The 27,734-nt window shown below is 35.8% G+C and overlaps 3 protein-coding genes across 5 annotated transcripts; 2 read left to right on the top strand and 1 right to left on the bottom strand.

Moving 5' to 3' along the window:
* The first annotated feature begins 551 nt into the window (after window positions 1–551).
* Window positions 552–5,749, top strand: LOC144555087 (putative inactive receptor kinase At5g58300). 3 transcript variants are annotated; one of them, XM_078303299.1, is made up of 4 exons: window positions 552–742; window positions 2,995–4,257; window positions 4,554–4,877; window positions 5,187–5,749. In XM_078303299.1, exons 2-4 carry the CDS (start codon window positions 3,033–3,035, stop codon window positions 5,495–5,497), a joined length of 1,860 nt encoding a protein of 619 aa, XP_078159425.1. In that variant the 5' UTR covers window positions 552–742; window positions 2,995–3,032; the 3' UTR covers window positions 5,498–5,749. The 3 variants fall into 3 exon arrangements, with proteins under 3 accessions (XP_078159425.1, XP_078159426.1, XP_078159427.1); XM_078303300.1 differs by lacking the exon at window positions 552–742 and adding an exon at window positions 1,659–1,756; XM_078303301.1 differs by lacking the exon at window positions 552–742 and adding an exon at window positions 2,247–2,563.
* Window positions 5,750–9,938: 4,189 nt separating this feature from the next.
* On the bottom strand, window positions 9,939–13,688 carry LOC144555088 (Mitochondrial ATP synthase D chain-related protein). The gene is made up of 11 exons (XM_078303302.1): window positions 13,553–13,688; window positions 12,789–13,210; window positions 12,606–12,668; window positions 12,431–12,493; window positions 12,260–12,322; window positions 12,093–12,155; window positions 11,930–11,992; window positions 11,665–11,724; window positions 11,214–11,354; window positions 10,668–10,757; window positions 9,939–10,562 (listed from the first exon to the last, which is right to left on the bottom strand). The coding sequence occupies exons 2-11, from the start codon at window positions 13,167–13,169 to the stop codon at window positions 10,110–10,112; spliced, it is 1,440 nt and encodes a 479-aa protein (XP_078159428.1). The 5' UTR covers window positions 13,170–13,210; window positions 13,553–13,688; the 3' UTR covers window positions 9,939–10,109.
* A 5,683-nt stretch (window positions 13,689–19,371) lies between these two features.
* On the top strand, window positions 19,372–27,361 carry LOC144555089 (P-loop containing nucleoside triphosphate hydrolases superfamily protein). The gene is made up of 18 exons (XM_078303303.1): window positions 19,372–19,609; window positions 19,732–19,878; window positions 19,962–20,052; window positions 20,165–20,283; window positions 20,860–21,050; window positions 21,555–21,765; window positions 22,157–22,379; window positions 22,489–22,892; window positions 23,010–23,103; window positions 23,246–23,439; window positions 23,573–23,922; window positions 24,137–24,230; window positions 24,319–24,537; window positions 25,373–25,612; window positions 25,693–25,902; window positions 26,088–26,357; window positions 26,479–26,682; window positions 26,876–27,361. The coding sequence occupies exons 1-18, from the start codon at window positions 19,469–19,471 to the stop codon at window positions 27,038–27,040; spliced, it is 3,567 nt and encodes a 1,188-aa protein (XP_078159429.1). The 5' UTR covers window positions 19,372–19,468; the 3' UTR covers window positions 27,041–27,361.
* The last annotated feature ends 373 nt before the right edge of the window (window positions 27,362–27,734 follow it).

Here is a 27,734-nt window from a genome sequence, read left to right on the forward strand (position 1 = left end):
GTTTTTTTTTTGTGTTTTATCCACGTTTTTTTCTGTTTTATTTGCTAATAAGATGTATTATATATTCTATTGCATTTTATTCAGTGTTCAGTTTAGAAATATAAAAAAAAACACAAATAATTCGTTAATTTCTCACAAACCATGATAGTATGGTGCTCAGTGCTCACTTGCACATGAGCTAACAAATGTTTGCATGACAGAAGTACAAATTTACAAATTATTTTCATACAATGTATAACCTTCAAATAATTAAACATCACGTGGATAAATAAACATCTATTTAATCTTTCATTACTCCCAGTGTTAAGCTTTTTTCATTACTCACAAAAACAAAAACAAAATCTTCTGAGATGGTATGAACTCACGGAGTGAAGCATAGATATATGCCGCAAAAGATCCAAATTTCTTCTACCTTAAAAGCATGAAATGAATGTGATAATTGAGAGTTGAGACGGTTAAAAGGATATAAATCTGTTTCTGTATCACTAAAAGACGGACTCGTATTATCTCCAGTCTCCAGTTCTTCCTCTCTTTGTCTCTCTCTTTCTCTCTATACATCTCTCTCACTGAGTCACTCTCTCTCACACCCACACTCGACACTCTCTCTCGATCTTTCTCGATTGATTGATTGATAGTCGATCGATTTTATTCGAACTATCTAAGATATTATACGGACTGGAGCACTGTGGATTCCGGTGTAGCTCGAGATAATTGCTTTGTACTGGAGCCTCGAATTTGGAAGGTAAATTTCTCATTTTCTTGCTTCATTTTATAGTTGAGATGTTCGTTGCGGTCGTATTCTTCTTCCTTTTTAATAGAGTCACTGAGCTACTCGGGACAGATTGTATTGTATCCTAGTACCTATTTTGTGTGTGCGTGAGAGAGAGAGAGAGAGAGAGAGAGAGAGAGAGAGAGGGAGGGAGAGAGTCAAGATTGTTAGCTTTGATCACGACTAACATTGGAAAAGAATATTTTCCAAATCCTTTTTGTGACGTTGATTTATGTCAAATTGAGACCTTTATCCGTTCTTTTCTCTTACAAATATGAATCCGAACTTGATTTTTAGAAATCTCCTTCGGAACAAGAAAATTTGTGGCGTATTTCAGACACTCGTACTAGCTAACACATGAGAAAATAGACATATTTGTTTTGTAGTTGTAGAAAATCCAAAGTCCTGACACTGTCAGTGATTCCGCTTATTTTTTTGGGGTTTCTTAGTCGAACTGTGCATCATTCAAAACTAATTAAAGTATTTTGGTGAATAAATTACTTTTCGTCTTTCCCCCCGCAATTCATAGTTTCATCTCCATTGTTCCATAGCTGGATATGTCCATTGCAATCTGCTCAGCAGTGCCTGGGCCATGGAGAACTTTCCTGCTTACATGATATGAGACCTGGAGAAGGCGTCTTTAATATAAATCCTTAGCGATGTGGATTTGGAGCCTGGCCCATTTTTTGCGGTCCTTTAGTTTAATTAATTAGCACTTAAGTCCTACTCGAGTGTTGTTCAAGGCATCCCCACTTTTCTATATCTTGACATTAGTAAACAATTAATGAATCAACCGGCTTAGCTATATGTGCAAATGCTTCTTATTTTAGTCCAAATATAACCCCTTTTATGGTCACACACCCCCCCCCCCGCTCCCCTCTTCCTGTTTTTTAAGTACCTTTATGTAGGTCTATACAAAAAGCAAATTCAATTGTGGATTGATAATGGTACTGTATTTTTGGGGTGGTTTTTGCTTTAAGTGGTAAGGTATGTGGATACAAAATCTGGGTTTTTTTTTTTTTTTTTTTATCTTTGACATCCTAATCTAATGATTTTCCTGTGAATTTCTTTTCACTGTTCTTTCCTTTGCCTCTTCTTTCAATAAGCCTCACTGTGTTTTAACATATTTGACATAATGAAGGTTGGCAAAACCAGAACCACTTTATCAGATTTTGAAGAAATTATTGGCCTTGAAGCTATCGTTGCCATACATTATTATATTCAAAGTTAAAAAGTAGCTTATTTCAAAATCAAACCACTAAAGAGGTTTCCTACTTTCTTTTTACCAAAGTGGAGCTCAGAATATGAGATGCTCTTCTTTGGGAAGAAATGGTGGCCCTTTAGCTTTTCTATTTTGCTTTTACTTGTGTCAAGTCAAAAGATGTTGCAACTTAACGGTAATTCTGTAATTTGTTAAATCAGTTAATGTTGTCAGATTGTATATATGATATATCCCTGTAAGAAACATTAATGTTAGTATGCATTTATGATGATGCTTTTCTCTGAATAAAACCAAAACACTAACTCTGTATATGATAGTTTCAGAAAACGTCCTTTAGTGTAAAGTCTTCTTTTTTTCTCTTTAATTGGGCACCAGCCATTGAAAGGGCCCTACTTAATATGGGGCACCATTTCTGTGATATAACTTAATATGGGGTCTATCTTGCTTTCTAAAGTATACTATTTTGTCAGAGCCAGTGTTTTTTCTTAGAGACTGTCACAAAAAAGTGCTTAACCAGGGTGGGGTCAATGAGAGAGGCTTTACTTTTTTATTTTTTTATGTAATACAATTCAGTGAGGTTTTTCGTTGATATATAATTAAAATTGCTGACTAATGATAGACTAGCCTTTTACTTACTGTTGAGGAAATTTCACTATCCTAAAACGACATCTTTAGTTCCTTGCTGATCCAAATTGGTGTAGAGTGAACATTTTAAAAAAGAATGATTTGATTCTGTGCTTGCTTATTGCACATGTAAATATTCCTTTGACTATAGTTATAGAACTCACTGCATAATCATGTGTCATGTTAAGTTAATTTGTTTGAGGAAAGAAAATATTAGATCATGCGGGCCATCTGCTACTTTTTTAATCTCTTTCTCTCCCCTCCCTACTTCTGTTTCATACACTTTAGCTTAGGCACCTTGCATGTGTTATTTTATCTTTTACAATAATTCAACAAGCTATTCACACTTGTGCTCTCTTTCTTTTTCTTCATTTAACAGGTTTGGCAACAAACGTTTCTTTTCACAAATAAACCACCATGGCTGAGCATCCAAACCCCAAAATTTCACCATTTATCTTTCTCCTCCTACCATTATTTGCATCTCTGACCACAGCCAACCTTGACTCTGACAAAGAAGCCCTCCTCACCTTCTTTAATTCCACTTCGCACATCCGCAAGATAAACTGGGACTCTAATGCTTCAATCTGTTCTTCATGGCATGGAGTACGATGCAACCCAAACCGGACCCGAGTTCTCTCTGTCAGACTGCCAGGTTTTGGGCTTTTCGGTCCAATTCCTCCTAACACAATTGGCAAGCTTGATGCTCTTCAACTATTGAGCCTCAGGTCTAACAAGCTAACGGGTAACCTACCACCAGATGTTCTCTCTCTTCCTTCTTTGCACTACCTTTACCTCCAAGATAACAATTTTTCAGGTGAAATACCAAGTTCTTTCACGTCTGCTTTATTTGCTCTCGATCTCTCAAACAATGCTCTGTCTGGCCCAATTCCTGACCTTGACCAAGCGAATTTAAAGCTCCTAAACCTCAGCTTTAATAATTTCAATGGGTCAATTCCTCTCTCTCTCCAACGTTTTCCCAGTAACTCCTTTTATGGTAATTCACATTTGTGCGGGCCCCCTCTACCTCAGTGCTCTGTTGTTCTTCCCTCTCCAGTTTCCCCACCGTTGCCCTCCTCTCCAGTCATTTTTCATCCTCCTTCAAAACCCTCGCATAAGCGTGTAAATACAGGTTCTGTAATTGCAATTGCTGTAGGCGGAATGGCAGTGGTCCTATTACTTGCAGCTGTTTTAATAGTATGTTTCTCAAAGAAAAAGGATAGAGAAACAGACAAAGAGGTCAAACTAACAGACCCTGCTAACAATGGTAGAAGGGGAGACAAGCCAAAGGAGGAGTTAAGCAGCGGACTCCATGTGGCAGAAAGAAACAAATTGGTTTTCTTTGAGGGGTGTAATTATAATTTTGACCTAGAAGATTTGTTGAGGGCTTCGGCTGAAGTTATGGGAAAGGGGAGTTACGGTACTGCTTATAGAGCAGTACTGGAGGATGGTACCACTGTGGTTGTAAAGAGGTTGAAGGAGGTGGTTGCTGGTAAGAAGGAATTTGAGCAACAAATGGAGTTGATTGGGAAGGTTGGCCAGTCCGAAAATGTTGTACCAGTTCGGGCCTATTACTTCTCAAAAGATGAGAAGCTCTTGGTTTATGAGTATATTGCTGGTGCCAACCTCTCAGCATTTTTGCATGGTATGGTTCCTCAAATTTTCTATATATAAAGGCATTTGATGTCTTAATTGTTTTGTGATCGTCTTATACTGTCAGTATGTCTTTATAACTAGGGTGAACACAAACCGGACAGTATAGTAGCAGTATTACTAGGATTTTTATTTTCTACTTTTGACTAGAATATGATGTTTTAGGCTCATAACATTTGTAACGAACCTCACTGGTATGGATGCAGTGTCCAGTGAGGAAATATAAATAAGAAGAAAAATAAATAATTAAAGACATCAATAACATCTTGGAATTCAATACTTGAACAGGGACCCGGAGTACAGAAAAGATCCCATTAGACTGGAACGCAAGGTTCTGTATCATACTCACAACAGCAAAAGTCATCATGAATATCCACTCAGAAGGCGGTTCAAAGCTTGTTCACGGCAACATCAAGTCCCCAAACATTCTCCTTAACCAAGACCTTACCCCATTTGTCTCAGATTATGGGCTTAGCACTTTGATTAACCCTCCAATTAATCCCTCGCGAGTTGTTCTTGGTTATCGAGCACCCGAAATAATTGAAACCCGAAAATTCACCCAGAAATCAGATATTTACAGCTTTGGTGTGCTGCTGATGGAGATGCTGACAGGTATTGTTTCTATTTGTAGTTTAGTTATCTCATGGTGACTTCTATAGTCAAGTATTTGCATAACTCCTTGTGCTGGTGCATCAGTCCCTACATATTTCTCCATATGGTATTGTTGCATATAAGTTAGTGGTGAGACACGTGCTGTATTTTAGCTTCTTTGATGTACTTCTCTTACTTTTTTGGATCTTCTCTTGGTTTATATTCTAACCGGTTCTTTTTGCCTGCTTGCTAATACATACTACATAGGGTAGAAAAATTCGATTTCTTATAACCGTAAGCATGTATATTTCCTCCCCGAATTCTTAACAGGGAAGGCACCACTTCAGTCACAGGGGCGAGACGACGTGGCCGACCTGCCAAGGTGGGTCCATTCAGTGGTGAGAGAGGAGTGGACAGCCGAGGTATTTGATTCAGAGCTGATGCGAGGTGGGCCCAACATTGAAGAAGAGCTGGTGAACATGCTTCAAATAGCAATGGCATGTACTGCAAGGAATCCTGATCAGAGGCCGAAAATCGAGGATGTGATTAGAATGATGGAAGAAATTCGACTGTCAGGTTCAGAGAGCCGTGCATCGTCAGAAGAGAAATTCCAGGAGTCTACTGGTCAAATAAACTCCTAATAATCCTAATAATTGATGTTGGACATAATAGGTAAAGATTTGATTGGTGGGGTCAATTAGGTTGGGGCATTATTGTGGTCATTTGTTGAAAAGAAGGTAGGTATACAGATTTGAAGAACTTGCTGGTTTTATATACTGGGATTATTGTTTCAGCTTACGATGTAGGTAACAGACTAGTACCATTTGTGCATGGAGATTGCAAAGTCAAATGGACCAAATATTGCTACTTATTGCAATCTTCCTTTTGGTCAATACCCACTACTGCTCTTTTAGTCTGGATCACTAGTTTAGTGCTATATGAAACTTGACTCTTGACGCATTTTCATAATGTAGTAATTGCATTGGTGCTATATATTAAGATGTGGAGCGTTTTAATGGCCATCGTTAAGTCAAATATGACGTTATATGTCCTATGATCATAAATGTTAAAAAAAAGGGAATTAATGGATTTGATAACCATCTTTCGTGGATTCATTTTCTAAACATCATTTTTGAACTTTTGACGCACTTTGAAAATGTAAACTGTTCTTTGATCGATGTATATGTGTCTATTGTGTTGAAACACGCTTGCATATCATATCGGACATTTATTTATTTCAGTTAAAACATAATTGTTGACAGTTGTTATGTAGTTTTGATCAAATTGAAACGTGTTCTGACAACTATACGGACCTTCCAACTTCAAATTTTTGAATGCATATTTAATTATTATTTAATGCACACTTGATTATTGTGTTAATGTATTATATTTTTCTTTTTGAGAAAACTTGACCAGAAAAACAATTTATTTTTCTTTTTGAGAAAACTTGACCAGAAAAACAATTTATTTTTCTTTTTGAGAAAACTTGACCAGTTGATATTTTTAAGAATGAGAAATTGGGGCTGCATATAATATTTTAAAGGTCGACAGGAATCTTAGCATTTATCACTCGTGCAGACGATATGGTTTGTTGAAATATATAAAATACAGTGTGTTTATATTAAACCTCTAATGACCGTTGTGGACACTCTTCAAGCCTGTGGGGGATCTACCAATTTTTATTGAAATAGAAAACGGATCGGGCATGGTACCAAAACCAACATTTAAAAGAACCAATTCCTATATAGCCAAACTACATCGGTTCCTCAGAACCAAAGACAACAGTCGATCAAAATAAAAGCTAACCAAAGTTAAAGCATTAAACAGTATGGTTTAGAACAAAACATAAGCATCATATTACAGAGTACAGACAGCTTTCCATCAAATCAAATATGCCCCTTAGCTTCAGTCTGCCTCATGCAGTTGCCAAAACAAGTCCAAATCCAATAATCCATGCATGTGCTTCTCTTCCTCCGATACCGGATCTAGAGTTGATACAGGCAAATCCTTCGTATCACGAGGAAGTACAAGGAAGAGTGAGTTTGAAAAAAGAATAATCTCCGTTAACTTGCACAAAAAAAGAAGGAAAGGAAAAAACTTTTGCAGCAATAGAGACGACATTTTTTGCAAAACACCCCTGAAAACAAATACTATTACGTTCCTGCCATATTATCCAAAGAATATCACCTCTAAGCAAATCAAGAAGTAACATATATTTCTTTTTGAAAGCTAGCCGCTTTAAATACCTACTAACAATTCGATTGATAAAAAACGTATTTACAATGAATCAAGCGACTCTAATTCCTAAATCTACTTCTTTATTCTCACGAAATTTTCTAAATTACTCTAATCACCCTTAATCACCCTCTAAATCCTTAGATCTACTTTTTAACTAGATCTATTATTCTAATTCTACTTATATACACTCATAATCACTCTAATACCTTAATCTTCATCTCGCTTTACGACCGGATTTGCTCTTCCGACCGCCATCACACTCCGACGACCGGATCTACTCACCGACATACTTCGATCAAGATGAGGACTTTACGCTTCGAACTCTGACAATACCGTACTCTCGGCTCCGACGGCTCCCCTCGGTTCCCTCCTCTCCGCTCAAAGAAATGGAGCCGAGTGAAAGAGAGGGGGAAGGAGGGAGGGAGGACGGCTGGCTTTAGGGTTGGGGAGAGCCCGACGTTCGAAGTAACATATATTTCGAAGTAACATATATTTCAAAGGTAAAAGAGCATCTATAAATCATAGGTCCTCCACTGTTTAAGATAATCCGTTACAAGACCACATAAATTTGCAAAAGAACAGGTCCCTTCAAGATGATCCACCGATTCATTCAAATCACAAGGGGAGAAAGGGTCTCCTTTGCCATCTCCTTTCAGACTTCGAACTCGTGACCTCTCACACAGAGAGTATTATTTTTGCCACTAGATCAAAAGTTGCTTCTCTTCTCTTGACAAAATTATTCTTGGTCAATATCATGTTCCTTTTTATCAATCAAAGAAATATTTTAATTTTCAAAGAAATTTAGAGAGCCAAATAGAATCGTAAGATTAAGCTCACTTCCAAATTTCAAAGGATGTCAAATAATATATTTCTCAAAATCAACGTTTTAATTGCTGATTGGAAGTCAGAAAGGCTGCACAACACTAGAAAAAACTGTCTGACTTACTTTGCAACGGTACTTGTATGAGTTCCAATCAAATTTCGCATAGCAGGTTTAGTAGAATGGATGAAGAACTACCTTGCATGAACTGTGCAATGGTCTTAAGTATTTACTATCAACATGATAGAGACCAATTCAACATGTAAAAGTAAAACGAAAGCAAAATCTTTTGAGGAAGTAAAGGTGAAAGGCGAAGGGAAGGCACGCGGAAAGATGAAAGAATTGCGCTCTGATTTGGAGAGGTAAGGTTGAATTGAGACTAGTGAATTACCAAACCTGAATTTCTCTCTCTTTTGTATTTAACTTCTGTTATTTTTTTTTTCCCGTGTTAGTTACGAACCTGGGATATAGAAGCGGGAGAAGGTGATATCATGATAATATAAAAAAATGCAATAATTTGAATGGAGAAATTCTTGTGAATATTAAATAGTTGAATAATTATAATTATTCTCATATTCTTGTTCTCCTTCTATCTCCCCAACAATATAAAGGAAAATTATACTATGGTTCCCACTAATTATATAGTCTTTTTTTTCAGTTGACACACTCATCTTGTATTAACTTTTATAAGTATAAATACTAAAATATAATAAATTAATCATTGCAAAATAAAATATTAATACTTGCATGCATAACGATATGACCACCCTTTTTCAGGCCTCAATGGTCCCGCGTCAATCCTCATCAAATGAAATAGTGGAGACTCCACATCAACCTTCCCCGTCCTTGCATTACAATTTCTCTAATAAAAATAGTTGACAGCATAACATAGGTATAAATACTTGTAATACTTGATATTAATACTTTCATATGTTAGCCAATGTCATATGTAAAAAATACTTACAAGTATAAGTATAAATACTTTGTGACGATGAGTCCGAAAGTATGTTATTATGGATCTCATTTGAAAGAGAAACATGCATAAAAGACGTTCGTGGTTTTAGATGTGCAAAATTCCTTATAAATTGTCAAAAATGTGGACAAGATTGAATGAATAAAAAAAAACCTACATCTAAAAATGTGTATGGCTCCCCCATGTATTTTGAGATTTGGTTGGAGAAACAATTATTTATGAAAAACTTATTCACCTTAAAGGTATAAATATTTCTGTGCATGGAGATTAATATATTTTTTTTTAAATTAGTACTGGAGTTTTTGTGGTTCCCAAGACAATTATGAAAATTAAGTGCGGAGATAAATGAGAGAATAGAAGTGGGGAAACAATTATCAGGATCCTAAATAGTTTGGTGGTTTGATCTCTAACTTCTACTATAAAAAAAAAAGTGTAATCTAGCCTGTCAAATGTCAAACGTGCCTCCTTAAATTTGCTAAACCTTGTCAATCACTATAATTTTAGATGCTAGAAAATAAGAGTTCCACGAATGAATTTCGACAAAAATGACTGGAAACCGCTGATATATTTCGAGAGATGAAGCAAGTATCAGGAGTTTTGGAAGGCAGTGAAATGTTATCACTACCGTTTGTCTTGTGTTGCAATTCCGAGCATTACTTTTTTTTTTCTTAATCATAGTGCTACATTGTATCATGAAACTATGAAATACGAGCACCTCATTAATTTGCTACGAGCACCTCATTAATTTGTAATTTGTAAAAGATTGACAGATCTGAGTGGGTTTCCATTTGTTAACATCACGCCTTAAGCTTTAGATATAAATAACGGGGCCAAAAAGAAATAACTGGGGGTACATGCAGAAAAACGCTTAGCAAGTCTGAAATGCTTATGTCGTATTCCTGGAAAAAAAAAATATACATACACGTTTTCTTTCTAAATTTCTAATATGAGAAGCTCAGTTGTTAGCTTGAGCTTCATTTACTGCGCAATTTGAATTAAAAAAAAATTGCTTCAACTTAGTAATAAGCCAAAAAAAAAACGTACAAATAAATTGCATCAGAAATTTAACTGTCTTCAATGGAAATTCCAAAAGAAAAAAAAATATTCGTCATTTTCACCTGCTAGTATACATATCCTTTGTATAAAAGTATGGCACGGACAAAACAAAAACAATGCCCTAAACCAGAACCATATATTTTAAATAAATTTCAGAATAAAACAATCAATTGCCAGATCTCGAGCTCGTCTGATTCACCAAGTCAGAGCCTGCAACGAACTTGGCCACAAATGAAAACAACCTAAACGGGGCCCCTATGAGTGGCGCATCTGATATCGGGACCACTTCAGTTTTCTCATCACTGGATGCCACTTCTTCCTCGTTAATCTCTACAGCTTGTAGTGGATGCACTGTTTCTTCACTTAGACTTGGCAGATGAAGTTCTAATTTCTGAACTTGGTCTATATCAACTGTAATGGTAGTGTCGTTACTTGACTCAGCATTTACAGGGTCAGCACCTAAATGCTGCATTGCCTGAACAGCACTGAGCAAATTTTCACTATTTTCTTGCATAGTTTGGACCGATGGGGGAGATATGTTGAGACGTCTCTCCTGACTAAGGTCAATTTCGGAAAGGTCCTTTATAGTTTCATTTTGTTTTATGTCAAGCTCATTCACCTGTTATCCCACCAAATAAAAAAACAATTACACCCATATTTCTATAGAAAATGTACAATTGGCAAGAATTCATAGGAAGCTGAGTAAATTAGAGTTATCATTTACCATCTTAGGATCCACAAAGTGACTGCTATGCTGATTGGTCTGTCTATTGGCCTGTTGTGTAATTATCATCGGACTCTCTTCTTCCATTATCTGCATAAAATATATTGCAAACTGGTTACATAAAGAAAACATATATCTTGTTCCCTGTTAAGTTGAAGGACATCTATATTAACTCAGCAATAACTAAAAGTTATATAAGCAGTTCCCATTCTTTTTAGAGATTCCTTCTCTTCCGTTATCTGGTTAAAACTATTCTAAACTTGTAAGACAAAGAAAACAAATATCTCATTCCCTGAAGTTGAAGGACATCTATATAACTTAGCAAAAACTAAAATCATAGTAGCAGGTCCCATTCTTTTAGAGATCCCCACGATACCCATCATTCTGATTCATGGAAGTGAAATAAATGGAAGATTCAGGCATCTAATATAGCAGCACGGAGGATGTTATTGAGGTTTTGCAAGGCTGCACTGGAGTGTTAACTGTTTAAGTAAAAACAAATACATCTATCCAAAGTAAATTCAAGGGAAGTCTAGTGATGTCAACCTTTGCCACATCAGCTGTCAAACTGCCTTGGGCAGATTTTGCCTCGAGGGCTTCAATCCTCGATTCAACCAAGGATAAGCTTTCAATTAGCTTCCGATTCTCCTGATCAGTATTATTCGTAGATTGTTCGAGTGCCTTTACCTGCCATTATATGGTACGTAAGTCACCTTACCAGCAAGAAAAGGATTGAAAGAAAAAAATCCAGAATCTTCCCCCTTACACTAAGCCTGGGTTTGGTAGGAGGATAAGGGGTTTAAATTTTATTTCTTGTAAGAGTGCTGAAAAGGAGTCATCCCCTTATCCTTACTTCTTATCCTCGTACCAAACATAGCATGAGAGTACAAAGCAAATAGGAAAGCAGGCAGTTAACATAGATATTGTATTCAACTCTATAAAGATGATGTTTGAGTTTGTCAAATAAAAGAGAACTGTCTCAAAATAAATGCCATACCCGCATTTGTAGTACTCTATTGACCTCCTCCAACCAAGTAATTGTTGCATTTAGTGATCCCTAAGAAAGAAACTTAATTGTCAGCCATCTTACTTGTATAATGCGAAGTACATGTGCATGTGTTAAGCTCTCCCTATAGATACCAGAGCGAATGGCAAGCAGCAAAATAAAATATGAAAAGAAGAGATATAATTTGATAATAACAGATATTAGAATTTCGACTAAAATTTTGTTCAGGAATAAAAACTCCTAGTGATGCATGTACCTCCTTTAGTGACCACGAGTACTTCATATCCTCTATTCTTTCAAACTTATCCTCCAAGCTGACCTATAAGAAACTTGACTTAGGATAAGATGAAGTGCAATAAATTAGATAATTATAAACTTAAGTAATGCACAGTGAAATATGTTTAAGAACATTAAAATACCTGCTTTTTTGCCAACATATCACTCTCATCCTGCAATATATGGAGGTTTCTTCCCAAGTGGACCTGCAAAAATAGGATCAGCATTGACAAGTGTAGTGCAATTTATCCACATAACAAGCAACCTATAATATTTTCAAGAATATTAAGAAGTTAAGAAATAAGATTACCTCATTTTGAGAGTACATGTCAACTTTATTTTGCACCTTTGAAATCTTGTCCTCCAAACTCAACTGAAATTTATTGTTACATTCGCTAAGATAATGTAATTTGTTTATAGAAATTACAGTCCAATAATTCTGATGTTTTTTTAAAGATAATAAAATAAAGAGTATAATTACCTCATTTTTAACATAGGTATCTACTTGGTCTTGCATTTTTGAGAGCCTGTCTTCCAAGCTTGTCTGAAATTGCACAGGTACTAATATTAAACCAAGTTCATCGAGCTTCGTTATATTAGAAAATAAAAGAACATATACAATTTATATCAAACCAAAAAAGCATAGCGAAACATACAACTTTTATTAACCAAGAGTTCCTCTCTTCTTCTAGTTTTGTTATCGTCTCATGTAACTTCACCTGAAGAAAACATAAATCCATAACTATTAGCAATAATTAAACAAAACCAACTTTTCAAAAGAGAAATTAGTCGTACTCAATCTTCCAGAAGTAACGGAAAAAACCAATCGGTGCACTTACAAGCTTCTCTTCACACATGTTATGCTTATCCATCTCCTTGAGAGGTTCTGGCACCGTGACTCTTGGTACAGCTGAATTAACTGACACCAATCCATTCTGAAATAGCTGCTTTTTAGACTCCTTATCCTGCTCCGATAAAGGTGCTTTTGAACCAACATCCCCATTCTCGGTAAGGTGCTGCTTGTCAGACTCCTTTTCGTGCTCTGGCAGTGGTGCTCCTTCTGAACTAACAATAACCTTTCCATTTTGATTTTGCTCTGCCACAGCTGAAGCATTGCCATGCTCTCGTACAACAGCCTCTTCAGTATTTGAGATAGTTTCATCACCATTCTTGGTTTGGTTTCCCTTCTTCTTTTTGTTTCTCTTTTTCTTTGCATCCATTTCTCAGTTGTAGTAACTCTCAAGCTTTGATTAAATGTTACCTGTTGGAAATTTGCATCAATTACAAATTAAAGCTCAGCACCAAAAAACCCATGAATAAAGCTAAGAATGCTGCCTTCATAATAGCAGCTGCATTGCCAACTACAAAGTACCCTGGCTGAATAGATTAGCATGCATGAAAAGGTCACGCAAACCCATTTGCGTGCAAAAATATCTAACCCCCAGCCCCCAAACCCCAATTTGGTAAATCTATCTATGTACCATAATTTGGAAAAAATCTATCTATCGCAGCCAAAAATCCTATCCGATTGTTGGGTGATTTTCCAAATAAACTGGCCAAAAGCGTTTTGGGCGAAAAAACGCTTAAATCGGAAGAGACTCACCGTCGTTGCTGATTCTTCTAATCCTCTGAGTTTAACTTTCACCGATTCTTCAAAGGCGAATGTGATTGGTGATCGGTAAGCGAGATTTGGGGGAATTCATATCAAGGTACCTCAAAATGAATCCGATACGTTGGTTATATGCTAGCACGAATCTTCAGAAAGCAACGTGAACGATGTGTTTGTTTGTTTATTTGAAATAAGGGCTCCGTCCTCCGTGAAGTCCGGCGATGTAAAGTTAATTAACGCATGTTTAGTTCACAGGTGGCGAAGGGAAAGTGCGGTCGGTAGATGGAATTATCAATTGTGGAAGGGCTGCAAACGAATCGAACCAAATCAAACTTATTCAGTTTGAATTTAGTTTATATTAATTTTGAATTGAATTTTTTACGAACTTTTTTATGATAAAGAAGAACGATCATAGTCGCCGAAAGCGAGAGGCGAAAGTCATCTAGAATTTTAGAACCGAGAGCGAGAGTTACGACTTACGAGTTATGATTTATGACTAGGCAGCCTTATGTTTTAACTTTTAAGTCATCATCGAACATAAGTCATCAGCGAAAATCAGCGGTTCACGTTACTTTGAGATTCGAACTAAAATAGTTCGCGAACCTATTTTGAACGAACCAAGTCCAGTTTAAATTTGGTTTGAATTAATTTTGAATTATTTCAAATTGAATTTTTTACGAACTTTTTCGAATCAAACTTGAATCGAATCACAAACTACGAATTTTTTGTGCAGCTCTAGTGGAATGGATAAAAATGAATGGAAATGCAAGTTACTATATTTTTTTATTTCATTTTGTTTGGTCGATTTTGTTTTTTTAGGTTATGTTTTAATTTGAAAAATAGTGAAGTATAATTTTAAAATATTACAAGAGGTTTAAAAATAATTTCCATTAACTTTATCCTTCTATCAAAAATCTAACTAAATTGAAAAAAAAAAAATCTACATTTTTCCCCCCATTTTCCTATTCCTTCCTCTATCATTTTCCGGCCAGCTTACTTTTGATATTTTTCTCTTTCATTAAATTTGATTCAAGGTTTTAGAAAACAGTATATGGTCTGTCGGGACTCGTGACAAGATTTTTCTTAAAAAAAACAATATGCAGAGTAATTTTATAAAAATAATTATATATTTTTGATATGTTTTAAAGTATATCTATATTCAAAAATAAAAAAAATTAAAAATAGAAATACGATTTAATTATTATAAGTCCCATATCTAATCCGTTTACGTACACTTCTACCTTCAATCGGAATTATATTTGCACCGAAAATTTTATTAATATCCAAAAAAAATTAAAATGACAAAATCTGCACCCATTTTTAACTTATTTCTAGATCCACCCAAACCGAAAAATTATTTTTTGGATTCAGCCTCTATATCCGGAAATAATTTTTCGAATTGAGAGGGTCTCTTTCTAAAAAAATATTTTTCGGATTTGAGGTTCTGGGAAATAACTCGCCAATTTTGTTTTTGTAATTAAATAGAAAAATGTTATGATTTATTTATTTTTTGTATTGAAATATTAGAAATATTTTATATTTCTTTGAAAATAGATGGACTACTATGCGACATATAATCTGAATCAGTATTTTTCGGGCTGAATTTTTTGTGGTTGTAAGAAAAATTAAAATATTTCTGTGTGTTATTGGGAAAAAAAAAAATTGGATATGAGTTATTGATACCGGTTCAAAAGTCACTTCTGAATTAATAAAGAAAATATCGTGGTCTTTGTATTTAAAAAAAAACATAATTCGATGTGACAAAAATGTTAGACGAAATGATTTTATATCAATTTGTTTTTAAAATAGAGGTAATATCTTAAAATTTGATTGTACTAGAAGGATCATAATAATTTTTTTATTTACTCAGAAGTGATTTTTGAACCGGGATCAATAACTCACATTTAAAATATATTTTTTTTCAATAACACACAAAGAAATATTTTAATTTTTCTTACAGCCATAAAGGTCCGGCTTGAAAAATATTGATACGGGTTATTTATCACAGTTTTTCTAATAAATTCAATTATGTAGCATTCCATCTATTTTGAAAGAAATATAAAAATACCTCTAATATTTTAATAAGAAAATAAAAAATATAACATTTTAAAAAAGGAAAATATATATTTTATGAAAAAAAGACGCTAGATCCGTAAAACATTTTTTTAATTCAGACAAATCTGAAAATAAGTTGAAAATAAATACAGATTTTGAAAATTTGAAATTCTTTTAGATATTTGCATAAGACCCCGGATCCTGGTCAATTTAAGTAGCACAAAGCCACGAGCCACGAGTGACTTTGAAAAATACCAAATAGAAAATTACAGCTGTTAGCTCAAGCCTCGAGAAGTCCAGATTTAGTTTGAAATTTACGACTCGTTGACATTTGATTCGAGATATAGAATAAATTAAGAGTGAGTCTATGGTACTATGCATATTACGATTTGGTCTGTAATATGACTCAATATTTGATTTTTCAAAATTCTAACGATCGATCCGAACAGTTCATCTTGCTCTTCATATTAATATGTGTTTGGAAACTAAATTTTACATTTTTTGAAATTCGTTTACTATTTTTTTAGATTTATTGAAAATCACTGTTTTTGGATAGTCCAGAATTTTCAGATCAAGTGATTTTCTAAATATCTAAAAAAATAGTAAAAAAATTTCAAAAAAAATGTAAAATTTGGTCTTCAAACACATGTTAATATAGAGAACAAGATGAACGGTTCGAATCGACCGTTAGAATTTGAAAACTCAAATATAGAGTCGTAGTATAGTAACAACCGTGATATGCATAGTACCATAGACTCACTCATAAATTAATGTCATGATTACATATTATCTGCTACAGTCGATCGAAACTCGAGCTATAGATCCGATGTTCAAGTATTGAATATTTATTTATTTCAGATCACTATTGTAAATAATGGCAAGTTCGATGGACGAATACGTCGTTAAGTGATTAATTAGAATTTTACATAGAATTTTATGTTTTTATTAAAAATCATGTATATATACTTATAATTATTAAAAATAGTTAATTTAATTTATCAAATTTATTTTAACTTAGTTCTATTACTAATTAATAAAATTCTATAAAACTGTTATACAAAAGTTCAGATAAGACAAGACAAAATATAATACATAAACAGATAAATATAAAATAAAAGAATAATAAAAATGACTAACTAATTGGTTGTATAAATGAAAACAGAGAATTCGTAATAGTTTAGTCACTGTCAATGACTAATCGACCAATTAGTCGGACTAAACGATCATTTTTTGTAACACTACTTCAAACCACAGTGTTAGGGCCTGTTCGGCATCCCTGTTGGGAATAGAAATAGGAATAGGAACTGAAAATTTTGAATTGAAAATTATTGTTTACGTGGGAAAAAAAAATTCAGTCTGAGTGATTTTTTTTTCCACGTGAACAGTAACACGCCGAACAGGGCCTTAGTGTTTGAGCCTAAGGCCTAGTTAATTGTGAGTCCAAATCATCCGAAGTAACTCAAATTTTAAGTTCAGATTCAAACCGTGCAATCATAATTCGGTTTAATTCGACTCGATATAAAATGCACATAACCTCTTAATATTTAGGGAAAATTGGTTATTTGTCACTCCAAAACTTTCAAATTGTAAAAATGTCATTTCGAAATTTGAAATTGTAAAAATGTCACTCCAAACTTCATTAATTTGTAAGTTTGTCACTTCAAATAATTAGTGACTAAAATGTCCTCCCTCCTTCTTCTCTTGCCTTCTTTCTTCTCCTACCGTGGCGAAAGGCCGATTATGGGTTTCCTATTCGAGGGAAAGAAAACAGTTGTCGAGTAACCCCAATAAAGTAAAAAATACAATTAAGGGACTATTTGCAAGATTACCCATCAAGAGTTTGACGTGCAAGATTTAAGTTACTAATGTTGTCAAGTGCCGACCAACCTTTTCTATCTCCATATTTACCAGTTGCTCGTTGCTTTGGCACTTGCACCGGTACCCGTACAGCCCACCTGACAAATTAAATCAGATATTTGTAAAATCCTGATATCCCTTAATTAAATTAAATTTGAAGCAATATTATTTTTGGTGTCATACAGCTATTAAGATTAAAGAATTACAGTTTGAACATTTATTTTCTTTATCTTTATATATAAAAGATGATTTGTTTGAATATACAAAATAAATGTACAAGAGGATTAGAAAAGTAATACAAATCCTAAACCTAATAGCTTAAATAATATTTCTACACTAGTCCTCTACTTTTACAAAAATACAGATCCAAGACAGCTTTTTTATAACCTTTTCAGGGATTGAAAACGTAATTGTTAGATACAAGAAATCAAGAATATAATGGATTGAGAACAAATTTGACTCGAACTAATTTGTATATTAAACCCTCCCTCTAATTTCATCAAATCAGTGATTGTTACGCATTCTACTTATCAAAGTTTAAAAATGAAAGACAAGAATTTGAAGAATTTAACGCATGCAGTAGAAGAATTTGAAGAGAAGAAAAAGAAAGTGCTGCGAGAATTTTTGGTTGAAAGAAATTTAAGAAATTGGTACCTCTCTCTCTCTGGTTCTTAGAAACGATGACATTTTGATCTCTTGAAGCCATTTATTCTTCACTTTCATCTGTTTGTTTGTCTGTTTGTTGTTTTCATCATGGCAGAAAAAGAAGAGGAGATAGAAAGGAAGGATATTTTAGTTATTAATTATTTAGAGTGGCAAAATTATAAATTAATAAAGTTTGAAGTGATATTTTTATAATTTCAAATTTTGAGATGACATTTTTACAATTTGAAGATTTTGGAGTGACAAATAATCAATTTTTTCTAATATTTATGTCAAAACAAATCTGACGGTCCGATGACTCCGATCTAAACTCAAAATTTAAGTCACTTTAGCTGATAATATGAATTCGTCAATTTGCCCCATTACTCGGGATGGAAATACTCTAAATCCCTTCTTATATATATAGTTGTAGAAGTGAAACGCAAGGTTACCCTCGTTCTCTCTTTTTTGTGAAATCAAGGTTACCCTCGTTCTCACACGAAGAAAAAGAATATCTTCATCCTAATTTGGACCAATTGATTTCACGATACCGTTTGGACTTTTTTTCTAGCAATAGTTTAGATTAAGCTCTCGTCATATTTGCAAACAAGCACCACCCGTTATAGATTGGACCGTAAGTCCGTGAGCGAGTGTTAGGAACTTAGGATAGAAGACAACAACGGGCTATTATGGGCTTCAAATATCCGGCCCAACAAGTCACTAGTCCCTCCTTTCTACCCGAACGCGCCAGAACAAGCCATGAGGCCCATGACCCGGGTGCCTAAGCAGACCCAAGAAGAGAAGGGATCGAAAACCCGTTTCCTGACTCAAGCAAATTACAAACGAACTGCTCAGATTAATCCCAGCTGGACCAAAATCAATCAGGTACCTATAAAAATTGTCGGGGTCCGTTTTGAGATTCGGGTCAAACCGAAAGAACGGTCCTGGGCCGCCAGTTTGTAATTTTCTTGAGTCAGGTACTGGGTGATACGTTTTTGCTCGGCTCTTACGCTGATTTTATTTTTCTTCTTTTTGTTTTTTTTGCTATGAAGCCCTCAGGCGGTCCTTTCATAGGAATGCAGAATATTTCATACCATAATATTTCTGTTTAGATCTGAACCGTCCGATCAGAATCCGGGACGAGTAGGAATGCAGGTGGCCCTTTTATATTCGTGCAGATTGTGATCGAACGGTTCAGATCTAACTAAAAATATTCTGTACCTTAGGCGATATGAATTCCCTTCCTCCCGGTTCGGTTTGTTAAACCCTAATAGAGCCCCTAAGCTCCGAATTCCTTTTTCTTTCTTCGCCTCTCCTCCATCCTGTCAAAACCTTGCCAGAGAGAAGCTGGTAACGATGGGGAAGGAATCTGAAGGGAGCGAGCAGGGTCACAAGGCGCATCGCCAGCACAAATCCGGTGCCTCCTCCAAGAAGAATAAGAAGAATAATAACAAGGGAGGCGATGGATCAGGCGCTGATAAGAAGAAAAATCCTAAGGTATTGTTTACTGGTGGATTCCTGTTAGGCTGAGGTTAACTCAATTGCTGAAATAGTAACTCAAGCTGGTTCAAAGTTCATCTGGGCAACTCTCAAATTCAGTTTTATATGCTTCTTTTTAGGCATTTGCCTTTACTTCCTCGACAAAGGCAAAGAGGCTTCAATCCCGCTCAGTTGAGATTGAGCAGAGGCGGCTTCACATGCCTGTCATGGACCGGTCTATTGGAGAGCCTCCGCCTTTTGTTGTTGTAGTTCAAGGACCTCCTCAGGTATACTTCATTTCACAATTTTGTCTGTTAAATTTCAGAGATAACTAATATGGTCATAAGGGTTTACTTTATGTGTTTTGTAGGTTGGGAAGTCTCTATTGATAAAATGTCTTGTAAAGTATTATACAAAACACAACTTGTCAGACGTTCGTGGCCCTATCACTCTTGTATCAGGTATGATGAAATGTATTTTCACACTATATAATATAAAGTTTGGTCTAATCTTTACTCAAAATCAATGGAAATTATGTAAAACATAGGGGAATTCAATTTTATGTGCTTGTAGGTAAACATAGGAGAGTTCAATTTGTGGAGTGCCCTAACAATATCAACGGTATGATAGATGCGGCTAAGATAGCTGATCTGGCATTGTTGTTAATTGATGGAGGCTATGGCTTTGAAATGGTGAGTCCCCTAAAATGTGTAAATACTTGCTGATATTGTGTTTTGTTTGGCATTGTTTCATTAATGAAAGAGGTAGCTTATGCTATTTTTTAAGAAAGAAAAAATTGTGGAAATATTTACGTTGGAAGCATCCATGGTATTCAATTTGCTTTCACCAGGTTGTTTGCGGTGTTTCTTTGTCTATCATGGTATAGCCTTGAAAGCCTAGATGAAACACTTATCAGTAGAAAGCATAGATATGCAAACAGTAGCAAAATAATAACAACAACAATGATGATTATGATTAATTAAGAACATAAAAACAATAAAATAAATGTTGAATTGCAAGTAAACACTGTGCATGTGGTACTGACCAAAATATATCCCAGTTCAACAATGAACTCCTCTGAAGTGGTACCAAAGCCCGTATTTGAGATCTTCATATGCAATATAAATTTTAAAAACAAAAATTATTTCACAAAATATATCCTTCATATGTTTCAAATTTCAATGGAGGAGCCTTACAGTTGTAACTTTCTTATGTTATGCTCTTAAATCAATGTGCGGGATCTAATCAGGTTTCTGTTTCATGCACAGGAAACTTTTGAGTTTCTGAACATTATGCAAGTTCATGGATTTCCCAAGGTTATGGGAGTGCTCACCCATTTAGATGGATTCAAGGATGTTAAGAGGCTACGAAAAACAAAGCAGCGCCTCAAGCACCGTTTTTGGGCCGAAATAATGCATGGGGCAAAGCTCTTTTATTTATCGGGTCTCATGCATGGAAAGTAAGTTGTTTTATTCCATACCACTACGTATGCGTTGCTTTTGGGTTATCATGTCTGTACCATTTCAGCAACACCTTGTCTGGATAGAGAGTAGAGGAAGGAATGTAATGGGAGGAAAAGAAAAACTTCTTAAATCAATCTTGTTTGGTTGGATATATTACATGAGGATAAGGGTAATGAAGGTTACTTTTTTAACCTTTTGTAACCTCCTAGAGCTTATATTTTGTTACTCCCAAATTGGGGTGTGATGAAAGGAAACAAGACCTAACTGAACAAGAGAATGAAAAATATGGTGACCTCCCTTCCTCTTCATTTCCATCCCCACCTAATCTTCATGTTCCTCCCTTCAGCCTCCTGTGAATGAAACAATTATGATATTGGGGTAATGGCTGTGGTACCATTGCAACTGAATTTGGAGTACCTTTGGTCTGAAAATAATTACTGCCCTTGTATTAATAAGGAGATTTTAAAGGCTGCTCCTTTGGTTTAATTTTGTTATGCCAGGTATGTCAAACGTGAAGTTCATAACCTTGCAAGATTCATCTCTGTCATAAAACCAACTCCTCTTACTTGGAGAATGGCACATCCCTATTTGCTTGTTGACCGTTTGGAGGATGCAACCCCACCTCACAAAGTGCACACCGACAAAAAGTGTGACAGGAATGTGATTTTGTATGGCTATCTTCGTGGCTGTAACATGAAGAAAGGTTCTAAGGTGCGTGTTGGATGAGGGTTCCATTATTTTATGATCGCTTTCAACAAAAAGTGGTCTTTACTTTTAGCTGGTATGATGGTTTCATTTGATCGAGAAACAAGAAAAGGTAGTAACTGAACACACATACACAAATTTAGAGTTCCATTATATACACATGTACACAAATTTAGAAAGTCATATTAAACAAAGCGTAATGCCAGAAAAGTGAATGAAATGATAACATCAGCGATTAAATTTCCTATAAAGTTTTGTACCAGTCCTTGCTGTAAATTGGATCTAGATCTGTACTGAAGTCCTTGTTGGTTTAGGTAATTTTATTGATTAAAGTTGAACTTGAACCTTCATTTAATCTGATCAATTTGATTTAAGATTGGTACAATCATGCTCTTAGGTACATATAACCGGAGTAGGAGATTTTAGTGTAGCTGGTATGTCGGGCCTAGCAGATCCATGCCCGTTGCCTTCAGCGGCAAAGAAAAGGGGCTTGAGGGACAAGGAAAAGCTCTTCCATGCACCAATGTCTGGTCTTGGTGATCTACTTTATGACAAAGACGCTGTTTACATAAACATAAATGACCATTTTGTCCAGTACTCCAAAACCGACGGCAACAGTGGTACTAATCCTGGCACTGCATCTGAATTAATCATTTAGAAAGCTTGAACTGGTGTAGATTCCTTCGTATTTCTGAATTCAATAATTTTTTTTTATGGAAATGTTACCAGGGGAAGATCGTGATTTTGGTCAAGCGATGGTGAAAAACCTCCAAAATACTAAGTTCTCTGTAGATGAGAGGCTGGAACAGAGTTTTATCAACATCTTTGGTAGAAACCCCCCTTCTAATAACAATATTGGTGAGGATGATGAACAACAAATCGACCTCCAAGATCAGAATCAAGGGGATGACCAGGATTTGTCTGAGAAAAATAGTGCTGGTGCAGAGTATGATACTGATGAGGATTCTAGTGATGATGAAGAGAAGAGTGAGAAAGAGCCAGAACAAGATCGTCGGAGTTCTGAATTGAGAGAAGAGGTTGAGATTGGCAATGGTAGAATCAGGAGGAAAGCCATTTCTGCAAAATTTAGTGATCATGTAGATGAGGAAGATGAAGATGAAGATGAAGACGAGGTTTGTTTCTCTGCTTTTACTACTGACTCGAACTCCTCCATTTCAAATGTGTTTTACATAGCTTTTTAATTAGTTCATTTGCTTATCATTTTGTTTTGTATATGCAATTGTTTACAGGGCTCTGATGAGGATGAAAGAGACAATGACAATGATGATCAATTATCTGATGATTCTTATTATTTAGAAGATACTGACAAAGATGTAGACTCAGGTGATAAGTGCACTCCTGCTTTCTGTTAGTTTCTACATAAGTTTCTCGTATTAATCCCTTGGTAGCTCCTACCAAGTTTTTCAAAAAAAAAAAAGTTTCTCGTATAAATTCTGAAGTATCCTTCTATTCTTCTGGCTCATAGGGGATGAGAATGCAAACTCCTCGAAATGGAAGGAATCATTGATTGCTACGACCCTGGCTAGGAAAAGTGTAAACCTGATGCAACTAGTGTATGGCCAAACAGTGTCAAATCAGGCCTCAGCAGTGTCTGATAGTAGTGAGAGTGAAGGAAGTGATGACGAAGATTTTTTCAAGCCAAAGGGACAAGCTGACAAGGTATGCCCATTCATTCAATATCAGATCTACTCCGAAGATTTGATTGCAAATCAACCTTTTTGTGAAAATACCTGTTCTAAGATAGCCAATACTTAGGGTATGTTTCTCTCTGTTTTTTTACAATGCCATACAGGGAACAGATGACAAATCAAGCACTGATGATGTAAATTCTGAAGATTGCTCGAAGTTTATGAAGTCAGAGTTTAAAGATTGGCATGACCGAGATTTGATTGAAAGCATCAGGGATCGATTTGTGACAGGAGACTGGTCAAAAGCAGCTAAGAGAGGTCAAGACGCTAACGAAAATACAGAGGAAGGGGATGATGAAGGGGCTTATGACTATATTGAAGATTTAGAAACTGGTGAGGTGTACAATGGGGGTGCAGGTACAAACAAAGATGAGGTAGATAAAAAAGAAGCTGATGCAGAAGCAGAGGAAAGGAGGCGCAAGAAGCTTGCACTTCGAGCAAAATTTGATGCACAATATCCTTTTATCTACCCTCTTGGTTTCCTTGTACAACGGTTTTAGGTAGGTAGTAAACCATATGTTTTTGCCACATGACACTTACTGCCTATACATATAGCTCTGATAAGCAATACCACACCTTTGTACTTATGTTCAAGAAATGGCAGAAGGTTCTGTTTGAAAGCTCATTTTGAGATTGTTTTCATTTTGAAAGCCTTGACTTTGAAATACATCTAATGGCTCTGACCAGTCAGACGAGGAAGACAAGGAGACAGAGAAAAAGTCTCATGGAGAGAAACCGAAAGAAGGTGGATTCTTCGACAAAGTATGCATCGTCCTTCTTATTACAGTTATATGGCATAAACTTACAATTAAATAACCAAGTATATTTATATATTTACTTTTCTTGACAGTTGAAGGAGGAAATGGAACTGCGCAAACAGCTCAACATTATGGAACTGAATGAGATGGATGAGGAGACCAGAGTAGAGGTCGAGGGGTTCAGAACAGGAACGTATCTTAGGTTAGAGGTTCATGATGTGCCATATGAGATGGTTGAGTACTTTGACCCACATCACCCACTTTTAGTTGGAGGCATTGGTCTTGGAGAAGAAAATGTTGGATGCATGCAGGTGAGTAATATGTAATATTATTATTGTTACTCCCAAGTCCTCAACCCCCCACCCGAAAAAGAAAAAGAAAAAGAAAAAGAAAAAAAAAAAAACTATCACCCAATTGTTTTTGACCAACCCAAAATAATTGAGTAGTTAAATGGGCATTGTATAATTGTCGAGTGTCGATTCTATAAAGGTCAAGTGCGCATTTTAGGGTGGTTCAGACAATGAGTACAGAACCTCTAAATAGCTTTTGACAGATGTCAAAATGTGCTTTTGACTAGGTTGAATGTTTGTACAACTGTTTTGAACTGAAATAGGTAAGTGTGCATGATGCAATAGCTAAGTGTGCAAATGTGCAATAGCCAAGTGTGCACTCAAGGTGCATGGGAAACTAGGTGGCAGTTTGTGGGAAGGGTGGGTTCATGCGGTAGTTATCTGTTTCCGGCGCAACATTGGTTCACAGCTATTGTGCTATGATATTGTTGATGCAATCGAAACCCAAAGGAAATTCTACTGGTTTTCTTTATGCAACGTTATGGATTAGAAATTCATTTTTTTTCTGCAATAATCATTTGGGGGAAGTTCCTTTTAGGTTCTACGAATGCTTGGATGACATGAAATTAAAAAACTGAGATGGTTAAAAACAACATTTGCTCTACAATGTTTTTAGGGGTTGTTAATACATGTTAATTACTTTGTGACTCCAATTGGGTTTCATTTCTAGCCTACCCCAACTTGTTTGGGACTAAAGACTTGGTTGTTGTTGTTAAATGTTAGTTACTTGGCATTTAACATACACATTACTTATAGTGGCCTAACAATGTTGATTGGCTCAATGTGTATTGCATAGGCTACAGTAAAGCGCCATAGATGGCACAAGAAAGTTCTGAAAACAAGGGATCCAATCATTGTCTCGATAGGCTGGAGGCGGTTTCAGACTGTGCCTGTTTACGCCATAGAAGATAAAAATGGTCGGCATCGAATGCTGAAGTACACTCCTGAGCACATGCATTGTTTGGCTATGTTCTGGGGCCCACTTGCCCCTCCTAAGAGTGGCGTCCTTGCTGTGCAAAACCTAGCCAATAATCAGGTAACACAATCGTATCCTTTTTGTTCATCTTCTGAATTGACATTTGGTACTTTTTGCTAATGTTTCTGCTCTTTGTTCAGGCTTCATTCAGAATTACTGCAACTGGGTATGTGCAAGAGTTTAACCATGCCACAAAAATAATGAAAAAGATAAAGCTGGTTGGTTATCCTTACAAGATCTTCAAGAAAACTGCTCTTATAAAGGACATGTTCACTTCTGATTTAGAGATTGCTCGTTTTGAAGGTGCTTCTATTCGAACTGTGAGTGGCGTTCGAGGGCAAGTTAAGAAGGTAATATATGCATGTTACTATTTGACTTCTTTTAGGTCCTTTTCTTTAATTGAGGTTGTCTCGCAATCTTATGCTTGTACAACCGTACAACCTTCTATCTCCTCATTGTGTTAATCTGGTAATATCTTTTATTATTGTTTAAATGCATGCTTAAACAAGTATGAATAATTTTTGGTTTGTTGTAGGCTGTTAAGGCAACAATGGGAAATATGCCCAAAAAGAAGGGTGAAAGTGTTAAAGAAGGCATAGCAAGGTGCACTTTCGAAGACAGGATATTAATGAGTGATATTGTGTTTTTGCGTGCATGGACGCAAGTCGAGATCCCTCAATTCCACAATCCAGTTACAACTTCTCTTCAACCACGCGACCAATCATGGAGAGGCATGAAAACAACTGCTGAGCTGAGGAGAGAGAACAACGTCCCCATCCCTTACAACAAGGACTCTGTCTACAAGGTATTGTCTTCTGTTGCCATATAAATGGTACTGGTGTCCCAATTGAATATCATAAAGCAGATATTATAATAGTAATAGTTGTTTGTCTTGAATCTAAAGTTGTTTTATTATTTTTCTTCAGCCTATAGAGAGGCTACCGAGAAAGTTCAACCCACTGGTGATTCCTCCAAAGCTACAAAAGGAGCTTCCATTTAAAACAAAGCCTAAGGTTCCTCTGAAAAGGAAGCGGCCAACTTTGGACCAAAAACGGGCTGTGGTAATGGAGCCTCATGAGAAAAAGCTTTTGACACTTGTCCAAACTCTCAAGACCATGCATAATGAAAAGGTATCCCTGTTGCCTTCTGTTTTAATTGTAATCATCGTTCAAATAAAAGGTTAAAAGGTAACTTTTAAGTCAGAAAAGGCAGCATCGTTATCCAGGCACTATTCAATATAATTACTGCTGCTAACAGGTATAAGCAGTTACAAGAACCTTTGTGCAGCGTACTAATATTTAAATAATTTGTTTGTTTTATCAGAAAAGGAAGAGAGACTTGGAAAAAGAAAAGAAGAGGAAAAGTCATGAAAAGGAAAAGGCAAAGACAGAGGAGGTAATGAAGAAGCGCAGGAAAGAGGAGAGGAAAGAGAGGTACCGCCGAGAGGACAAAGAACAGAGGCGAACTCGCCAAAGAACTAAAGCTTAAAAGTTAGGCAATATGAAGCTTATGCAATACTAGAAAGATGATCATTTCTGCAGATTTGAGCAAAGTCTCCAGAGGTCGCTTTTTGTTTGCCCTCTATTTTTTTTTTAGTTTCTCTTCATCTGTTGTAATTTAAGACAATTTTGTTCTAGCTTACAGGCAGTAATGTTCGCAATTGAAAGTTTTGACTGCTTGTCCAGTCGCTTGTTAAAATGTAATCTCTATTAATATTTGAAGAACAAAGCTCCCTCCAGCATTTAACTGGTAAATCGGTAGATAAGCTATATAGAGTATGAATGAAAGATCACTAGACCCTTTCCAAAATGACTTATCCAATAGAAGTACAGCTGGAGACTGGTACTCCAGGGGCTGTTCAGCAATGAGGAATTAAGATATCTCCTTTAGCAGCTTAGCTTCCTTTTGTCCGAGATCTTAATCCATACTTAAGCCTGAAGGCACCTCTATTTCTTGATTAAGTCTTCTATGAATCTATTTACATATTAAAACAACCGAACGTGATTTTTTTAGCGCATATTAAGATTTAATTCTACGTTTGTTTCTGAACCGCTCCACACAAATTATTATTTTTATATAAGCAGCGGTCAGAAGGTAAGTATTGGGTGGGCACTGGAATATGCGGGCAACGCCGCAATTAATAATTTTTAGTTTGATTTAACAATGCAGACTTCATTTGTGA

The sequence above is a fragment of the Carex rostrata genome, chromosome 6 (genome assembly GCF_964058835.1).
Source record: "Carex rostrata chromosome 6, lpCarRost1.2, whole genome shotgun sequence".
Taxonomy (NCBI): domain Eukaryota; kingdom Viridiplantae; phylum Streptophyta; class Magnoliopsida; order Poales; family Cyperaceae; genus Carex; species Carex rostrata.

Coding starts and splice junctions, on each gene's coding strand:
- LOC144555087 (XM_078303299.1), top strand. CDS start 3,033: ATGGCTGAGCATCCAAACCCCAAAATTTCACCATTTATCTTTCTCCTC. Junction 4,258..4,553: donor CCTCTCAGCATTTTTGCATG/GTATGGTTCCTC, acceptor ATACTTGAACAG/GGACCCGGAGTACAGAAAAG. Junction 4,878..5,186: donor GCTGATGGAGATGCTGACAG/GTATTGTTTCTA, acceptor AATTCTTAACAG/GGAAGGCACCACTTCAGTCA.
- LOC144555088 (XM_078303302.1), bottom strand. CDS start 13,169: ATGGATGCAAAGAAAAAGAGAAACAAAAAGAAGAAGGGAAACCAAACC. Junction 12,494..12,605: donor ACTCTTGGTTAATAAAAGTT/GTATGTTTCGCT, acceptor GTGCAATTTCAG/ACAAGCTTGGAAGACAGGCT. Junction 12,323..12,430: donor ATACCTATGTTAAAAATGAG/GTAATTATACTC, acceptor AATAAATTTCAG/TTGAGTTTGGAGGACAAGAT.
- LOC144555089 (XM_078303303.1), top strand. CDS start 19,469: ATGGGGAAGGAATCTGAAGGGAGCGAGCAGGGTCACAAGGCGCATCGC. Junction 20,053..20,164: donor CCCTATCACTCTTGTATCAG/GTATGATGAAAT, acceptor ATGTGCTTGTAG/GTAAACATAGGAGAGTTCAA. Junction 23,923..24,136: donor CGAGCAAAATTTGATGCACA/ATATCCTTTTAT, acceptor ACTTTGAAATAC/ATCTAATGGCTCTGACCAGT.